The sequence below is a fragment of the Leptidea sinapis genome, chromosome 25, assembly GCF_905404315.1.
Source record: "Leptidea sinapis chromosome 25, ilLepSina1.1, whole genome shotgun sequence".
Lineage (NCBI taxonomy): Eukaryota > Metazoa > Arthropoda > Insecta > Lepidoptera > Pieridae > Leptidea > Leptidea sinapis.
In genome coordinates, this window is record NC_066289.1 from 7,759,586 (window position 1) to 7,776,243 (window position 16,658).

The 16,658-nt window shown below is 35.4% G+C and overlaps 1 protein-coding gene across 3 annotated transcripts in view; it reads right to left on the minus strand.

The window, feature by feature from the left end:
• The window catches only part of LOC126972051 (cartilage oligomeric matrix protein), a 35,126-nt gene that overhangs the window by 15,486 nt on the left and 2,982 nt on the right, over positions 1 to 16,658 (minus strand). For all 3 annotated transcript variants that reach the window (XM_050818626.1, XM_050818625.1, XM_050818627.1), the window contains exons 3-4: positions 2,027 to 2,191; positions 879 to 1,075 (exon numbers count right to left, since the gene is read on the minus strand). In XM_050818626.1, the coding sequence (XP_050674583.1) occupies positions 879 to 1,075; positions 2,027 to 2,191 (362 nt within the window). The remainder of the gene's footprint in view (positions 1 to 878; positions 1,076 to 2,026; positions 2,192 to 16,658) is intronic.

Consider the following 16,658-nt stretch of genomic DNA (forward strand, 5'->3'; position numbering starts at 1 on the left):
TCAAAGCTCGTCAATTCTTGTATGACGTAAGGAATATCTTATAAATATATGATTTTACGTGATTTATTTAAAAAAAATTGCGAGTGTTATACAACAACAACATCGAATCCAAAAAAATACTATATAGATTTTTTGTCTATTTCTCCATTTGTCTAGGTGGACAAAACACAAAAGTACTGAGTAGACTTAATTCTAATTTTGCATGATGAATTTAAACAAGGGGTCGGAAAAATATAAACAACATATAGGCGATATATTAATAACAAGCTAGAGAGCTAGATACAAGAATAGTTTTTTTGCTCCTTTAAAGGCTTTAAGGAATTGTCAATTTATGGTAGAAAATAAAAATGTGTAGATAATTTGCAACTGAGCAAAGATGCAAGATGGATCACATACTTATAGGCGTCGCGTCGTGAACTGTCAAATCCGCGTTTCAGCATGTCTTTATGAATCAACTTTGTAGTTTTATTAACATTAGAATTAATTGTCCATTGGTCCATGACTAAATCTGTTTTCATAGCTGTGAATAAGAGAGACAATACAAACTAGATCACAGATTAAGTATTGAGAGACGACGAAGACTTCTGGAAACGGGGCCTAAATGGGCATAGCCCCATCCGGATACATTCAGTTGTTATTGCATGATTGTGTCTTAATGAAACTTATATTTTTTTAAGGAAAAGGAGAACAAACGAGCGTAGGTACGGTTCACGTGGTAACTCCAGAGAAATCACAGCAGCATTGCTGGCCCTTAAGAAAGGTGTACGCGCTTTTTTTGAAGGTATCCATGTCGTATCGTCCCGGAAACACCGCACAAGGAAGCGGTTATTTTATTATGATCGTAATAAGGTTTTTCAAAGATAAAATCACAAACTCACCAATTTAAAGAGCGGCGTGGCTAACAGATTGAGTACATCGTGCCTACCGGACATCGGGTGCCAATGCAACGGTTGACAGCCAACATATAGCTTGACTCGGTCGTGAGTGATGACCAGGATCAGATGCTCTCGTGGATGTGAGCCCAGGCCCCACGATACTGACTTCAAATGACCGCCATGTAAATTTTCCAGCGATACTAAGAACAGACAAATAAACTGGGTCAATGGTATTTCAAAATATTAATTAAATACAAAACAATGCTTATATTTAAATATTAGACTTCATCTAGTAAAAACTGTCACTACTTTTTTTTATATGACAATAAGTTAAGTCTCATTTGCCCAGTAATTTCATTAGCTACGGCACCCTTCGGACCAAAACACAATGTTTCTTACACATTACGGCTTCACGGCAGAAAAAGGCGCCGTTGTGGTACCCATAATCTAGCCAGAAGGGCCTCCCATTGGTAGTCTAGTACATGGAAGTGTACCAAGAATTTCATTTCTGAGTTGAATAATCTAGCTAATCTTCTGTTTGAAAGAACTGTCTGTACTTGGGTTTCCAGTAGCCCTATCGTAGATGGTCCTTCGAACATTATCCCTGACTTTGAGACAGTATTAAACAACAAGTTGCTGCCGCTTCATGCCAGCAGCCGAAAACTTTTAACGTCATGTCAAAACGCGAAGTCCCCCACACAACGTTGATGTCTGACAAGTTGACAACCGCACCTTTCGTAAGAAACTTTTCTTCGCAAAGACACTCTTTAATTAGGTACTGCTATTTAACGAACGGGCTTGCCATTCAGACCATCTGATTTGTACAGGTTGCTGAGACATAAAATATATTATAGCAAGATAATAGTATCCTAGTACTCGTAGAAGGACACTATACTGCGTAATCTCATATCCTTAATACTAGTACTAGTAAATTTATTGAATTAAGCGTTCCATTGCGGAAATCCATAATTATATCTCTCTCTGGCACGAGACTCAAATTTTGGAGAGACAACACGTCCTGAGGATGCCTCGTGTAGAGGCGAAACACGTGTCGAATTGTTTTAAAAATAAATATTGGCGGAATTAAAACTAAAGAAAACTTAAATCATTTGTATAACTAGTACTAGTGTAAAATAAATGATGCTTTAAACCTTTGTTGCTCTTAGCACTGTAGAAGAGCGAGAAAGCATTCTCGTCCGTAACTTTTCCATGAATTAGCTGTTCCCTTCTGGATCCTCTATCGCTGGGTCCTCTCAGCACGATCACCACTGCACCATGCGTTGCTGATGACGACGCGATGGCATCATTTGTTGCTTCTGAAAAACAAATATAAAAAATATAAAATTGGCCACTCATTTTCACGCTATAAGGTCGTGTATAATCTGGTATATTCTATGGTATATTTTTTTTATGATAATAAGGGACGAGATGAGCAGGACGTTCAGCTAATGATAATTGATAGGCCCTTACTGTTGACATAACTTCTAATTCTGAGCGGTTCTACAATTGCGCTCGTCACCTTGAGACATAAGATGTTTAGTCTCATTTGCCCAGCAATTTGACTAGCTGCGGCGCTCTTCAGACCCAAACACCATAATGTTTACACATTACTGCTTCACGGCAGAAATAGGCGTACCCATAATCTAGCCAACTTTGGCATTCATAGATCCTGTAATAAAGTTCAGACAGACAAAATTTCCGGGCAAAAGTTCGTAGTATAATCAACTTAGTCTGACACAAATGTTAACATAATAATAATTACTTAATTTAAGGTCATTCGATAAATGGGAGACGAATTCGTAAGTTCAGAGATAAGAGTACTTTAACCCACTGAACTGATTTCAACGCTTGAGATAAACTATTGCTAAATCACAGTTTTTGTACGATTTTCCTTGCTTCGGATACTTTTTATATTTACTGTAAGCTAGAATATATAAATATGAATGACATTATTATTGTCACGACACAGTGCTAGTGACAATAATTGGTAACATTCTTTCAAATTTTTATAAATATTATGTCATTAATAGTATAGAAAATTCAAGTCACTTGGCCTATCTAGCACTTAGAACCCTTACTTAATTTTTCAATTTTTGAATTGTATGTAATGATTTTTAAATTACCAAATTGAATAATATCATTACACTAAATTGAAAACAATTTACTAATTACTATTATAAATACGCCACGATGGCAAGCGTCCTGATGGAATGACGCTGGTGGCTTGGGCACGGGGAAGGGCGCTGGTGTGGGACGCGACTTGCGTAAACACTCTGGCTCCTTCTCCTGTCCAAGTTACGTCAGTTGGTGCTGGGGCTGCTGCTTCGACTGCCGAAGACAGCAAGCGTTGCAAATATGTTGGTCTCAGTGAGTCATACATCTTTGTGCCCTTGGGTGTCGAGACACTTTGCCCGTGGGGCCCAGAGGTGCGGAGAATGTTCAAAATACTATCTTCGCGCCTCAATAAGGCTACTGGAAACCCAAGCGCTGGCAGCTATAAATAATTTTACAAATATACCAATTTAGGATCGTGTTTATGTTATACAATTTTATTTTCGTGTGTTTTAAGTATTGAGATTTCGTGTAAAAAGCGTTGCTTAGACGTAGCAAAAATGTCAGTACCTGCGTACTCGGTATTATATAAGTATGTTATACGTTTTAAAATATTGTATTATCACACATTTTAAAGAAATTAATACTATAACATGATTGTGTCTTTCAACTTAATTTCCTGTAGAGATTTTAACGTTAATATGATGTTTCAAAACCAGTAGAGAAGCATCGCTAAACCAAGACGCGGCTATTCTTGACTTTGTGACTAGTAGCAGCTAGGGTAGGGCTGTCAACGGCACTTTACAAACTTTATATTGGAAGTGAGATATTAATATTGAACAACGGATTACTGGTAATCTAGTCGCTTCACATAGTATTATTTATGATTGCTGTTAGACAACCGATAAGAACAGGCCAGGAATTATTACTTTAGTGTGCGTGACAAGCTACGCGAGTAAAATTCGCAATTTGTATGACACAATGTGCGTGAATTGCTCAAAATTTTTCGACGTTTTCACAGCTGTCATAATCTATCTAGACGTATAACGGCCGTTTTCAACAACCTATCTATGCTTAGTTTAACTTACTAGAGGTTTACAAATCTATCCTTTTACGCTTATTTATATTTCAATAACCTATCAACAGATAGCATTGGATTTTAGCTATCGGCCGTTTTCAATAACCTATCTATCCTTAGATTAACTAGTAAGTTCTCTAGTAAGAGGTAGACAAATCTATCCTTTTACGCTAAACTTACATTTCAATAACCTATGGACAGATAGCATTGGACTATAACGGCCGTTCCCAATATTCAGTCTATCTCTTACTTGAGATAAAAATCGTAACTACACAGTAGATGGTAGTAATTTATCTCTATCTGTAGATAGTATATTGGGAACCGCCGTAAGTATATTGGCGATAACTATGGATAGATAAGATCTTGTCATTAAACGGTGACAGAATTATATCGGTAACTAGAGATACGTTATTGAAAACGGCCGTATTATGGGCTCAACTATGGATAGATAAGATTAACGGCCGTTCCCAATATTAATTCTATCTCCTACTTGAGATAAAAATCGTAGCTATCGTTGACTTTTCTGTTTCAATAAACTTATCGACGGTAACTAACCTAATCCGTACACGCTGTCTGTCAATGGGATGACTTATAGCTTACCAGCGATAGAAGTTTGTACGGAAATTGCAATTGACGCGCCCCAATATAAGACGATAAAAATGACTTATCGGGTATATTGGGACATCTTCCGATTATTGACAGCAGAAGGTAGTAATTTATCTCTATCTGTAGATAGTATATTGGGAACGGCCGTTAATCATTAAACGGTGATAGCAATATATCCGTAACTAGAGATACGTTATTGAAAACGGCCATAAATAATCTAAGATTTCAAGATTGGATAAGTTTTCGGAAATGGTATTTGACAGCCCTAGATGCAGCACAAACACTCATCGTTTTTGCCGCGCTTTCTGCAATTCCCTTTTATTTTCGTACAACACGTGTTACTAATGTCTGTTTCTATTTAGACAGAAATATTATCGTGTTCCTTTTAATGTTAATTAAGTCACAATAGGTTTTTTTGTTAATTCTCTTTAATAATAGTGTTTCTTGCTTGCTAGGCTAGGGCCTAGTCTAGTCTAAACTAGACGATAGGTAGGTCTACCCGTAATATTGTTACACCTCAAAAAAAAATGTGTTTTTATTTTTTGAATTCAAATTTGGAATATACTTACAATTTGAATCATTTCCCGCATGTTTACATTGTTTTAGTAAATAGATAATAACAGAGAGTAGGGATGGAAACTTTTCTAATACATCAAAATTCTCGTGTAGTCTCCCCATATATAGTTTTTTTTTTTGACATTTTTTTTATTTATTTTTTTGACAAAATTATTTTTTTTTATTATGATTCATCATTAAAAAATACATACAACTTCAAATTTTCATCTATCTACTATCAACGCCTATTTTTGTACCGTGACATTTATATTATTCTGTTCCATCCACAGATCCGCAATAGGGTTGCAAGATGGCAATCAAATAGGCACAAAAAATTTGCTGTCAAACATATGGAAAAACCTGTCCAGTGGTATATTAATGTATTAACGTATTGTTACCAGTTTTTAAAATCAAACCCCCAAAAAAGGTTAGAACACCAGATAGCGAGATATAGAAAGCAAGTCCCACATTGAAAAATAAAACATTGACGACAAATATATAGCAACCCGTTGGAAGATGAAAATACTACGCCCAAGTGGGCGTACTCCAGCCAGTCTCGAATAATATGGGACGCTTACGTGCCACATGTTCTGTTAAACTATGATAATAATTGAAACTAAAATGCCGGCTTGCGTAGTATAATTTTGTAAAAATAATACTCCAAGAAATAAGAAAGACACTGGGATCACATATCATCAGTAAGTCTGTTGTATTTTATTAATTTCAGTGTAAAACAACACGAAGCGTATGCTACAAAATTTTAAAGATGCCATTGAGTGTCAAGATGCCACGCACACAAGCATCTAATAGTTATTGTAATAAAAAAGTTATTATTCTTAGGTAATGCGGTATCTAGTTGGAGCGTAGCAATTGTTTTTTCCTCCACCATTATCATTATTTTTAACGTTGACAAGGCCTTTTGTGGCTACGTTCAGAAACTAATATACTGCACGGACGAGTAAAAAAATAAGGACTTCGTGTCACCTTACATAACAGTGAGGCACCAAAACAAGCCGGTAAACGTGTAAATATATAGGCCCACGCATACATTTACACTAATACAAGCCGATCGGCCGCCATTATGAGATTTGCCATCGTCTGTGACAGATCAGTTTGCATCGCATTAAAATATTTTAAAAATACCGTTGTGCGTTGTGAAAAAGTGTAAAAACAATAATATAAAAGCATTTATGGATATATGATTATCTAAGGGAGAAAAAATTGTGTAACTGGTATACCCTGTAACCGCACACACACTAGCATAAAGGTGCTTCACTTGCTAATATCACGGCGCGGAGTCCTTCTTTTTTTACTAGTCCGTGATATACTGTAGTATATTATTAAATCATTCAAAAGAGTATTTCAGGTTATACCTACACATATATACATATTAGTACATAAAATAGAGTAGATCCTTACTACACTAACCTACCATTTATCACGGGAAGTGTTCCGAAGGACTGTTTCACTTGATTCCTGCTGCCTAATTCCACCTTCGCACGACACGCCATAAGTTAGGATATCATTCCCACCATCTGGATGTGTGGCAGTCCTCCACAGTGGAGTTTTCAAGGAGCTTTCTTCCACGTACTACATAGCTGTGGCATGAACTTCCTTGTGCGGTGTTTCCGGGACGATATGACATATGTGACTTCAAATAAAGCGCGTACACCTTCCTTAACGCAACGCTCCTGTGATTCCTATGGTGTTGCAAGAGAATGTGGCCGGCGGTCAGGCGGTGATCACTTAACACCAGGTGACCCGTACGTTCTTTTGTCCTCCTTTTCCATAAAAAAAAACCTACTAACTGACCTAATAACTACTACGAATTGCACATCATATAATTATTAGCAATAGGCAGGAGAGATAATATCAAATTAGCCTTAACTAACTATTTTAAAATAAAGTATCGGAGGATGACTTTGATTTGTATTAAAGGTATAAAAAGCGGCACATCATAACGGTATTGGATAAAAAGCAAGCCATGTTTGGTCTTCCTGCCACTCCACCTTGGAACCATGCCGCCCACGCAATCATGTACAGCTAACCGGCTGATAAACGGTATTACTAACTATTTATTAGATGCGCCATTACGGTATAACATGTTTAAACTAAAGGCGGTTCGTAAGCAAGGGAAGACAAGATTTTAAAGAATATGTGAGTGTGTACGAGTCACCAATACTCGGAGTTGCCAGCCGTCCTGTCTATCCAGGAGATGTCGTAGTTTTTGTAGTGTCCTGGGATGTCCTGAATAATATTAAGCATTGATATTATTTATTCAGAGAATACAGATTAAAATAGAGAGATACTTGTAAATGTGTTAATATTTAATTTATGTCCTCGCTTTTTACTGGTATTTACTTTTAGTCTTATATTTTAATAGCTAGTTTTTAATTCGTGTGACTTTATTCAAATACTTTTATTAAAAATTATTATTATTTTGATTACACATTGATTTAATTAGCTACTGCAACTTTATTACTGCGTCCTGTTTTTAAACTGAATTGTCTGACTCTTCTAACTTCAAATCCCAGTTTATTTAATTTGGGGTTGGCAACCATTACTGCTTCAAAAGCAATTATTTACCTACTTAGATAAAAAAATAACTCCGGCATTAAAAAAAATATTTTTGTGCAAAGTCCAGCATTCAAAGAAGCATTTGTTTATATACATAACGGCCATTTTGAAAACCCCGATTGTTGTTTTTATTTTATTATTTGCTGTGAGTATAATGACGGTCTAACCATATGAATTATTTTACCCATAAACCTAACGGGGGTTTTTATGCTTCACTGAAAATTGTTTTAATACTCTTCTTACATTATATTTTGGGTTTGAACTGATGGTCTCGACTCTCGTTAAATAAAAATAAAAACTATTTGATAGATATAAATCTTAATATATATAAATTACGTGACACGTTGTTTGCCCGCGATGGACTCCTAAACCAAAGAACGGATTTTAATGGGAGTGGAGTACTTCATGGAGTGCAGTTTGGTCCAACTTGAGAGATAGGGTAGTTTTTATTTCGATTTGGGACCCATAAATATTTTTATTTTCAATATTTGTTTTGTATGGACATATTCTCTATGAGAGAATTTAGTGACGCACGGTTTGACAGTTCCGCTGTGAAACAATTTCATTCTAACAACAGGGAGCATATTTACGAAATAATTTTTGATGTTTTGAAATATAAAACAGTTTTTTTTTACTATCTACAGAACAACGTCTGTCGGGGCAGCTACTATATATATATATAATCTTTAAAAATTCACAGCTGTAGAAATGTTGCAGTTACCGAGATGCAGCCAACTAACAGACAAACTAATGCCCATCCGGATGTTAGAACCAACAGCAGATATTCGAGTTAGCGTAGGGTTACCATTGGTTATTTATTTATTAGCATCGCCAACACACCATTGGGAGGCTCCTACAACGGCGCCTATTTCTGCCGTGAAGCAGTAATGTGTAAGCATTACTGTGTTTCGGTCTGAAGGGCGCCGTAGCTAGTGAAATTACTGGGCAAATGAGGCTTAACATCATATGTCTCAAGGTGACGAGCGCAATTGTAGTGCCGCTCAGAATTTTTGGGTTTTTCGGGAATCCTGAGCGGCACTGCGTTGTAATGGGCATGGCGTATCAATTACCATCAGCTGAAGGTCCTGCTCGTCTCGTCCCTCATTATCTTAAAAAAAAAAAAAAAATAAAAAAAAAAAATAAAAAAAAAACAATAATCACTAACCAATTACATTAAATATAATTCTAAATAAGTCTAAGTCTAAGTGTTATTGCATTTACAGGCAGCGACCACATACAAGTAAAACATACATAATTTTTGAATTTTAACAACATAAGAACTAATACTAAGTTACAATATAAGACAATTATATAATAAAATACAATACAATAAATAAAAATGAACAAAACTTATTTTACTTAAATACGGCAGAACTAAAATATTACTATCAATTTTCCTACCTAAATAAACCTAAACCTAAATAAACTATCAATTCTAGTATTTTAAAAGAAAGGAGAAAAAAAATGTTTGAGTCAAATTTCAAGAAATTTGTTTATTGCCGACGACCGACGTCCGAAAAGTAGAGATATTATCATTCCATAGATAGCATTGATTATTCGTAAATAAGTACCCACTTCATACTTAAAATACTTTATAGCATAGTTTTTTATTAGTTTAAAAGCGATACAAGAACGTGGGCGAGTTACAAACAGAATTGTGCCATATCATATTATCGAGTCTTCACCATAAAATGATAAGAAAGTCAAAAGGCAGCGGACTCATTAAAAGATTGGCGATTTGCGTAAGACCGGAGGGATCACATTTTGAGCATTTAATTAATTAATTTTCAAAAAAATACCCACTTAATTGACTACTTTCTCATATCTACATATCATAAAAGTAGGGGTGTTTTTTTACATTTAAGTCGTTTCGATTCCCAGACGAGGCAAGTATTTTTTTAGAAAATCTTTGAATGCAGAATTACTAACTTTTAAAAATAACATAAAGTCTTCTTTCAGTAAAATACCCTATCAACGATATTTAAGGTACTTTCCCTTCATTTCCCATAACTTTGGAACAACCTGTATACCACTGAACTGGCGGCTGTCAAAGTGCTTTTGTGCCTGTTTGATATTCGCCATTTTGGCGCTGTTGGCCATGAAGCGAGAATCTGTAGTGATGAAAACCTCAGCAAACATCGATAGATGGTGGGAAATTATATACAAAAAAAATGTGTACTTTATTACGTTGATTCTTGAAGTATAAATAACACGGAAGACGAATGATATTAATTCCGTTTATATTACACGTCAAAATTAGTTTACTGGACGGCCGTGAGTGGCGCTTCAAATAAGCACAAAAAAATTGCTCTCAAACATAAGGAACAGTCTGTCCAGTGGTATTAATACAGGTCAGTGCAATTGAGTGATTTCCAACTGGTATTTAAAATCAAACCTCCAAAAAAGGTTATAACACAAGATAGCAAGGAATAGAAAGCAAGTCCCACATTGAAAAATAAAACATTATCAGATGACAAAGCCCCTTTACGTGGGATTATAATTAGCATAAATCCGTATGCCTTGCCCATATATAGCAACCCGTTGGAAACGAGAATGAACGCATGCTTTGCGGGTATTGTATCACAAATATATAATCGTGTATACATAATATAGAAATAGGTTTGTTGATTTTAGAAGAGAAAACTTCTTAATTCTCACTGGGCACTTTCTTTTGTAGACTGTCTACTGAATGACAATGAACTGTTTATAATAAATTAATACGTCTAGATAGACTATGCCAGCTGTGAAAACGTCAAAAAAAAAAGAGTTTAGAGTTAACCGCTGTTTTGACCAATGCACGCAGGCTAACACAAAGTGACGCAGCTTGTCATGCTCACTAAAGTTAATACTTTAAAAACAGGCCAGGTATACTAATGTATACCTGGCCTGTTTTTATTGGAGTCCTGAGCAAAGGAACCTCCCACTGGTATTTAAATTGGGTCCGAACTTTATCTCACCGTGGTCACATAACACGGTAATATGGGAGAATTATTGCCTCAAGGATTCGGTTCTGAATTGTAGACTATTATACTTCCTAATAAGAAGACAATTGGATTTGATACGGTGTACGCTATGAGAACGGTTTCTTTGTACGCCTAATTTGAAGTGGCCGGCTAATGAATGATATCATCGTAGATTGTGGATTCTACATTTGACTTTACGTACACTATCAGATATGTTAATTCCCTAAGCGACTCAAGGTGCATTGCAACTATTGGATTAGGTTCAGGCTACTTTTAGGTACTTTTGCCCTTAAGTTTGGGAAAGTGCACCAATGCAGTGCCGTAGCTAGTGCAATTACTGGGCAAATGAGACTTATATGTAACATCGCATATGTCTTTTTCGCTTATGTCTCAAGGTGACGAGCGCAATTGTAATGCCGCTCAGAACTTTTGGGTTTTTCAAGAATCCTGAGCGGCACTGCATTGTAATGGGTAGGGCGTATCAATTACCATCAGCTGAACTTCTTGAGTCTCGTCCCTTATTTTTATAAAAAAAATAACACGTTCTTTACGTTACACTATCTAATCATATTTCATCTATTTCTCTTACTTAGTCAATACATCTATATGCATGGACCATTCTGGTTGAAATAAGCATCAAATAAAGTTGGTAGTGCCTTGAAACTGTATAAATAGTTGCGGAAAAGATACTGCATTTTAAGCTTATTAACATGCAGGCATTGATTAATAAAGAAGTAAAGAGTAACTCAAGAAAGAAATGCAAAAAATAGGAGGCAAAATCGAACATAGACATTAGACAACCAAAGAACGCTACTAGGCAGAATCTCTGAAGCGCAATATAAAGATATACGTTTAAACTTAATATTAATTCAAAAACTGTATATTCGTTTCTATACTCTCTACATAAAGTAGCTGTCCCTACTCTGTAGTTATAATTGGACGTAATTCCAGAAAAACGATCCAAACCACAATCATGTCGAAATTGTCAAAAATCGTCACCTTTTTGCTCTTAATAGTGATTTTCATTATTCATTATTATTTCACTAGAAATAAGGGATTCCTTAAAATGTGATGTTTGTGGCTTGGAACGTTTTTCAGGAACTACGGCCAATTATAAGATAGATTATAGATATTAAAAAACCTCGTAACTTTACGTTTCTCGATTTGAGCAGATTTCAATAGACACAACATGGTAATAATCATCAAAAAATCCTAAAACAGTCGGCACAAAGAACTGCAGCTGTTTCTTAAGCATATAAATATCCATTTTATAAAGCCGATGTTTATAATCGCAAAGTTCTATTAATAATTTCTTCTGGTACTCTAATGTAAATTCTTAATTGTTCGAATTATGATTAGATAAACATAGCTGGTGACGCATTTTGTAGAATTAATTACAACAACAGACACCCGGAATGTTTCGTTAAATTAATTATGATTATAAATCTTATTCCAGCAAACAATACCACTTAACACTTTTCCATGAGATGAACCTAATTAAAGTTATTATATTGGGTACAGTAGACCCAACAATCCGGTCCAAAAATATACGGATTCATTTTTATTCGGATTGCCATCCATGTTAATACATACATAAAAAAGTGATCAAGATTTTCAAATCGTCTCGGTAGACGACATCGTTAAAAACTTTTGTCATAAAAATTTACAGCCGAAATTCCAATATGAAATCATAGTATTTTCTTTGATTAAAGCGAGTGTTACACGTATAAATAAAACACATTTAAAGGATTAAACAACGTGTAATTGTAAATGTGTTTTTACATTAGATTTTTGCGTAAAATTATTATTCTAGTAATTGCTATAGACAGATGGTACAAATACCACCTCCGAGGCAATAAATGGCGCACTATTACACACGTATTAATCCTTTAAAAGTGTTTTATTTAAATATTAAATCGTAGAAACAGAAAATGATTAAGGACCATCTCAAGCGGAAGAATAACTTTCAACATTAGATAATCGTTGGAGCGATATTGTAGTTTCAAACAGTGTTAAATTTTGAAGTTACTTGGGCTAAAACGAATCTGCAGCCATTTAATTTAATTTCTAATTGAAAATTGTTTACAACAAGTGAGAATTAGTTAGTAGTAGTATTACTTTAAATATTAATTTTGTGTAGCATATAATAAATAATGTTAGGGATTCCTACGAGGCGAAGCCAAAGGTTTCAAAATATACGAGTAGAGTAAATGTGTTTTTCTGATTCAAGTGTTGGTTTTTGTGAAGTGAGCTGTTGGAAGAATAAGCGCACTGAACTGCTTTATGTCTGCTGGCGTAATAGTTTTCGAAACTAAAATACAATGTTCTAGAATGATATTGATCCTTACTACATTTAAAATGCCTATTTTTTTATACATTAGCCGTATGGAGGCCTCCATAATTAGCCGCAATAATTATGCGTTTTATGTCTAACATCCTATTATATATTATAATACTATAAATTTGAGTTTGTTCCTAATGCTCTCAGAGCTAAACGTTTCGACAGATAACCACGAAACACGTTGTTATTCGTACAGGAAATATATTAATTTATTATTACATTTAAAAATCCAAATTATTAAGAGTGCCTGATGGAGAACTACGAGTTTAGGATCGGGTCCACATACAACGTACCACGGAAAAAGCAAACTTTGGAACGAAAGATACGGAGTATTTATATGATATTCTTTCGCCGTCGCTTATTGTTCGTGTGGACACGGCCTTAAGCAAAAAAAGTAGCGAGCAGAAACTAGTTTATTAGACGTGGGAGTAACGGCAACTATTATCATAATATAAATTATATATTATAGCTTTCTGTGCGTTTCCGTAACACTTACAATGTTACATCTCACAGTCCTCCAATCGCTTTGCGCTTTACGCATAAATATAGCATCTATTAATAATTAGTATGACATCTATTTATGAAACAAAACTAAAACAAACAAACTATTAATTTTTTTATGGAAATAAGGGTCGAGACGAGCAGGACCTTCAGCTGATGGTAATTGATACGCCCTGCCCAATACAAAGCAGTGCCGCTCAGGATTCTTGAAATAACCAATAATTCTGAGCGGCACTACAACTGCGCTCGTTACCTTGAGACATAAGATGTCAAGTCTCATTTGCCCATTACTTTCACTAGCTACGGCGCTTCAGACCGAAACAGTAATGCTTACACATTACTACTACACCGCAGAAATAGGTGCCGTTGTGGTACTCATAATCTAGCCGGTATCCCGTGCAAAGGAGCCTCCCACTGGAAGGGAGGATTAAATATACAAAGTAAATATCATAAAAGATCGCAGTCGGCAGTTATGACGAAGCTGGTAAAACGTTACCTCTCTATGTATCGCCAAATTTATCCTCTGACAGAGGTACGTCCCAGTTGATATCTCGGTTAGGCGCCTGAATAACGGCCGTTTTAATGTTTGTTTTCTGAATAACGGACGTGGACAAATCTATCCTTTTACGCTTACTTACATTTCAATAACCTATTGACAGGATTGATAGCATAGGACTATAACGGCCGTTCCCGATATACTATCTACAGATAGAGATAAATTACTACCTTCTACTGTCAGTAATTAGCTGTCAATAATCTGAAGCTGTCCCAATATACCCGATAAGTCATTCTTATCGTCTTATATTGGGACGCTTGAATTGAAATTTCCATACAAACTTCTAGCTGGTAAGCTATACGCCGTCCCATTGACAAACAACGGTGAGTTACCGTCGATAAGTTTATTGGGACATAAAAGTCAATGATAGTTACGATTTTTATCTCAAGTAAGAGATAGACTGAATATTGGGAACGGCCGTAACTGTATTGGACATAACTATGGATAGATAAGATCTTGTCATTGACAACGAACGGTGACAGCAATGTATCCGTAAGTTAAACTAAAGATAGATAGGTTATTGAAAACGGCCGTTATTCTGTTATTAATAATTGTGCTGATGAAATGTTTAAGTTGTTAGTAGTTAATAATATTATAGAGTCCTACGCCTTCATTGTGTTCTAACACCTTTCAAACTACTTTAAGGTGCATGTAGGCGGTGGCTCGAATGTTATTCACGACCATGATATCATTATTATATAATTTAGATTTAATCAAGATCTCAATTTAATTCAATACTGTAAGTTACAAACAACATTTATGTATAACATTTAAGCTTGCTGGTCGCTTTACTTCGTAAGCAACAGCGGTTATCGGATCACGTAGTTTTTCTTGTCTTGTCTGTAAGTGAGAAGCCCAATTTGCGAACGTTGATGGTAGGTATTGATTTCATTATTAAAACATGCGTAGTTTGTCAAGGGTCCATAATTCAGCGCCTTGGAGAAAAACTAAAACCAGACACAACACGAAATTTGACATTATTTGACATTAGTTTAGCTTAACAAATGAAGATGAACAGGGTGAAACCTTTTTGGGGGAGAAAAGGTCAATTTTGTTCTAGCACCCAAGAAATATTAAAGAAAACGATGCACTGTCCGAAGAGTACTCTCACAAGAGAAGAGTTTTTATTAATATATGTATAGAAAAATATACTTTAGTATAATATAATTCAAGAAATTTTAAACAAAATCTGACTAAATGGCCAAAGACGCTCGTAACGTTATATTTACTCACTGATTCACGCAACAAACGAAAAGCTTCATAATGTTGCCCAATCACACCCGATATGGCTCCCAATATACTCGGTGACCCACTGACATCTGTGACCCTGAATTGAATCAATCTCATTATTTGACAACAACAACAATATTGTATTATATCTCTTTATGGCCTACCACAGCGCAAATCAAGCATACATTCTGTACTACCATAATCCGTGGGATTTTTTAACTATACTTTTTTTTATTATTTATGTTAAAACTTTTGATTTTGATTCTTAATTGCTTATTAAGGTTTTAAAATAACGGTAAATTAAAATAAAGTTAGTTAACTAATAATTCATTCAAAATAAAATTGAAAAATTCATTATGCAGTAAGATGAATATATTTAGCATTTCTCCGCAAACCACAAATACCTAAACCCAACAACTAGATTTACTTTCGCATCACATACTTTTCACGAAGTATTAAGGGCCTCGCAAAGACCTGCCGCCGAGAGCCTCGCAATGGGTAGGGCCGCCTTTGACCATAATCATTCTTAGAATTATTATACAGTAAATAATATTTAGATTGAACCTCACCATATGGGCAAACCTCACAAACTGCAGATATTCGAAAGAAGCTATATCGAGACTATCGCCCAGACTAACACCTTGGCTCGGCATCTTAAACAATAGTTTTATCTGAATTATGACGGGCAAACACGAACAAGACGCATCATCATTCATAATAGTTTCAGTCGGAAGAAGTCCACTGCTGGACAAAGGCCTCCTCCAAATATCGCCATGACGATCGGTCCTGCGCTGCCCTCATCCAATCTATTCCGGCGATTTTGACCAGATCGCGGGTCCACCTAGTGCATCATCGGTCACAAGGTGGGAACTAGACATATACCACTAAATAAACCACTTTTCACTTTCGGCGTAACGGACATACCCAATGAAATCCAATTAAAGAACAGAAGAAACAGTTACTAATATATTCTAGGAAAATACAGACTAACGGGCACAAATAGCAAGTGGTTCCAAGAAGTCTGCGAACATTCCAGAAAAGTCGGAATGACCAGACGGTAAAATAAACCCAACTAATGGGCTGAATGACGGAAATAGGAGAACACTTATCATAACATAGACCAGACCTCGATACGTTGAAAAACTTTACAGCTCGAAAAAGGGTTATGTTACTAATTTACCATCGTTAATACTTCAAAGTACTAAGTTTTTAACTAAACTAACAAGACATTTATATATATTTGCCTCATTGAATAAATAACACTAAAATCTCAATTACTTTATCTCTTTTTTAAAATTACCCACCATTAATACAAACTTCTCAA